The 3,616-nt window shown below is 40.6% G+C and overlaps 1 protein-coding gene across 2 annotated transcripts in view; it reads right to left on the reverse strand.

The window, feature by feature from the left end:
* Nucleotides 1-247: 247 nt before the first annotated feature.
* Nucleotides 248-3,616, reverse strand: part of HSPA4 (heat shock 70kDa protein 4) — a 55,536-nt gene continuing 52,167 nt past the window's right edge. For both annotated transcript variants that reach the window (XM_011969241.1, XM_011969240.1), the window contains 2 exons: nucleotides 2,646-2,807; nucleotides 248-2,438 (listed from right to left, as the gene is read on the reverse strand). In XM_011969241.1, the coding sequence (XP_011824631.1) occupies nucleotides 2,235-2,438; nucleotides 2,646-2,807 (366 nt within the window). In that variant the 3' untranslated portion in view covers nucleotides 248-2,234. The remainder of the gene's footprint in view (nucleotides 2,439-2,645; nucleotides 2,808-3,616) is intronic.

Raw genomic sequence — 3,616 nt, forward strand, 5'->3', positions numbered from 1 at the left:
GTACAGAAAAATCAGCAACATTTTCTTACAAAGTAGGCAGTGCTTCAGCTGTCACTCTTCAGGCTGGAGGTCTTCAACAGATGCTAAGTGAAATTTAGCTCAGGGGGTTCCTACTCCTAGAGAATGTTATTATTGAAAACACACACCTCGCCCCGCCCACACACACACCCACACCCACCCACACCCACACACACCCACACACACCCACACACACCCAGCAGCCTTCATTATGGAATTAAGGAAACCATTCAAGTGTAAGACAGGTTTACTTTATTAGTTTTTCCTAAACTTGTCTCATGTTTACTGAATGATTTTCTTAGTGTAAGAATGTGACCTGGAGCTTTAACAAATCAGTTTGGATAACGCAACCTGGATAAATGCTTGTCTCTACACAAGCCATCAATTACCTCTCTGTCCTGGCCTCCATGAAAATCCAACTGGTCTTAAAGTCTGTCTAAGCAGAGAGCAAGTAGACCACATCATCTTGTTTCAACTTCAAATTCACCCCATCCCAACACCCACACCCTTCCCCCACCACACACACACACCAAAAAAAAAAACAAAAACAATTTTTTTTTTTTTTTTAAAGAAGAAATGGCCATTAAGGACTTGGCCAGTTGTACAAGGGTTGGCTTAATCCTGCAGCCAGCACTTTTAAAATAGCTATTGGCTTCACAGCAGGCCAGCTGGAACTCTTGAAGCATGACAGGCAGAGAACAGAGATGTGCTAAGAACAGGGCCTTGTTGCGGTGCCACGAGGCTTCCATGCGTGCTTACACACCAGTGTAAGTATACTTTCCCCTTCCTCCTCCTAAGCAATTTTTCTCTGTAGCACTTGAGAGCCTGTAACACTCAAACTTTTCGATGTATCTAGAGATGGACAAACGCTTAATTCTAACTATGCAACATATCATCTTATTTCTAACAACATAGGCCAAAAGTAACAGAGAGGCACTCTGTTATACAGAATATCAATTTTTACAAAGATCCAAAACATTACCAACAAGTCTTTTAAGTTTCTTAAAGCAGGTACCAACTCTGGCCTCAAACACAGGCTTCCCTTGGAGTTTCCAAAATGCCTCACTCCTGTCAACACTGCCCCAAAAAGCAGTCAGAGGAATGCTTTGGTATACCTGACACTGGCCACACAGTTAAGAATGAGGTGTTGTTATAACATCAGGCACCACACTTCTTTAACACTAATTTCAGACTCATCCAGTACAATCCAGTGTATCTTAAGTTTTTTTCTATCATCTGTCAGCTGCTTAACATGTACAAATTGGCAGGTTCATGATAGATATTAACACAACACACAAGTGATTGTGAATGAGCTAAAAAGAACTTTTAACTCTTGTCCTAGGAGTTCAAGCTATACCTCAAAATTATACAGAACATCTCCCACCTGAATAAACAGGCCAGGATACAAATCTTTACACCAAAATTAACAAGGATTTAATTCCTCAGTTAAATTTACCATGGCTATCTCCAACAGTATATCTACCCAATTCTAATCTTCTGAAAATTATTTAGACCCTGATGATTGGGGTATTCGTGAACAAACTTTCAGAAAGAGCCTCCAGGTTTAAAGCCCTCAGTTAACAACTTACTCTAGGCAAGGGGGTCTATTTTCCCAAGAGAAGTACATGGCATTTATAATGGGAGCCCTTTTATTGGGAGATAGGGAACAGAACACAGGTGAGGGTGAAGGTGAAATATGAAGACGTTCAGAGCACACCTTTGTTCCTCTCCCGTGTTAATCCATGCTGTGCCATGCTCCAACCCTCACAAAGAGGGAGACCCCATCCCCACACCAGGCAGGGAGCCTTTAGAGCTATCTCCACAACAGATTTTTAAAGCATAATTAGAGCTCCTGCCATGTAAGTCATAATGAAAAGTCTGCTGGATAGCTAGAGCTGTAGCTATAGCTCAACTTTCCAAAACAAACTTATTCTTGTAGACACATGGTTAAACATAAAGGAGTGAAGCATTAGCTCAGTAAGACTAACTGGGCTTCTAAATAGTACCATTATGAAAAAGATACAATGCACTTAATTTCTGTATCTAACTATTTAGAAGTCAAAATGCTCCATACATTACCTATTTCCCCTCCCCGAAAATCCCCTAAAAACTGACTAAGAAATCTTCAGTATTCACTTGCTCTAGTTGATATTTAGAACAAAGTTGACAACTTAAAGCTTTATAATAGTCTGTTTTAATAGAAACAAGTGTTGGAATCAATCAATGTCCATCTCAGGAAGCTTCTTGTCTGACTCCGAAGGCACAGCTGTGTCTGTACCCTGCTCAGCAGCCTGGGGACCTGGGTTGTCTCCTTGTCCATCCACTGGTCCATTCTGCTCTGCATTTTTTTGTTCCTCTTTTGGAGGTTCCACTTTGGGTTTAGGCTTTGAAATTATAGGGCTACAAATACTTGTCAGCTCCTGGAATGGGTAAGAAAGAAAACCGTGGTTTCTTATAAAATTAACAAATTTTACAAGACATGCTAAACCCAAATCCACCCTCTCCCACCACCCAATCCTCAACCTAGAAGCTAAGACACTATAATAAAGTTCCCTCCTAAATGTCACTTGAGGACTATCAATAATAAGGCTGTCAAGAAAAGACTATTTAAAAAAGTCTTAAATTACCTTAATTTTAGCTTCAATCTCTTTTGACTTGACAACTGGATCCATGGTCAAACTCTGCTTGTTCTGCAGATTTAGCTTGTTATTCATCCACTCCATTGCCTCATTTGTGCTTTTTTCTACCTTCGTCATGTCAGCAGCATCCAAATGATCATACTGGTCCTCCTGCAACCAGGAGATAGTCAGACAAGTGCTAAAAGGGTGATATCCTCCCTCCCAGCAAATATTGTCTAGTTTCTGCCATTTTTCAAAAACTTATAATCTTTCAAAAAATAAAGCATATTTAGCCTCACAATCTGAACAGACATTATTCAAAAGAAACCTAATCCCAATTTTTTAATACACTCAGGATAGATTTAAATTTTAAAGGCCAAGAAAATTCATAAGGTATCAATTAAAAGGCTTCAACAAGATAAACAGCAGTACCTGATTTATACAAAATCTTATGAAGATAATTTCACAATGCAAAAAAATTACATTAGATATGACAGCTGAAGTTTCAGCATGCTAGTTTGGAACCAAAACTATAATTAATACTGTTTTTAAAAGAAGGCCTTTCATGTGAACCTGGGAGGCAGAGCTTGCAGTGAGCCAAGATCACGCCACTGCACTCTAGCTTGGGCAACAGAGCGAGACTCCGTCCCAAAAAAAAAAAAAAAAAAGAAGGCCTTTCAGGCTGGGTGTGGTGGCTCACGCTTGTCATCTTAGCACTTTGGGAGGCTGAGGCAGGAGGATCACTTAAGCCCATAACTTCAAGACCTGGGCAACACGATGAGCCCGTCTCTACAAAAAATACAAAAATTAGCCAGGCATGAGGGCCACATGCCTGTAGTCCCAGCTACTCAGGAGGCTGAGGCAGGAAGGTCACTTGAGCTCAGGAGGCTGAGGATGCAGTGAGCTACGATCACACCACTGCACTTGAGCATGGGCAACAGACTGAGACCCTGTTTCACAAAAAAGAAGAAAAAAAAAAA

Source organism: Mandrillus leucophaeus, unplaced genomic scaffold (assembly GCF_000951045.1).
Source record: "Mandrillus leucophaeus isolate KB7577 unplaced genomic scaffold, Mleu.le_1.0 Scaffold88, whole genome shotgun sequence".
NCBI classification, from domain to species: Eukaryota; Metazoa; Chordata; class Mammalia; order Primates; family Cercopithecidae; genus Mandrillus; species Mandrillus leucophaeus.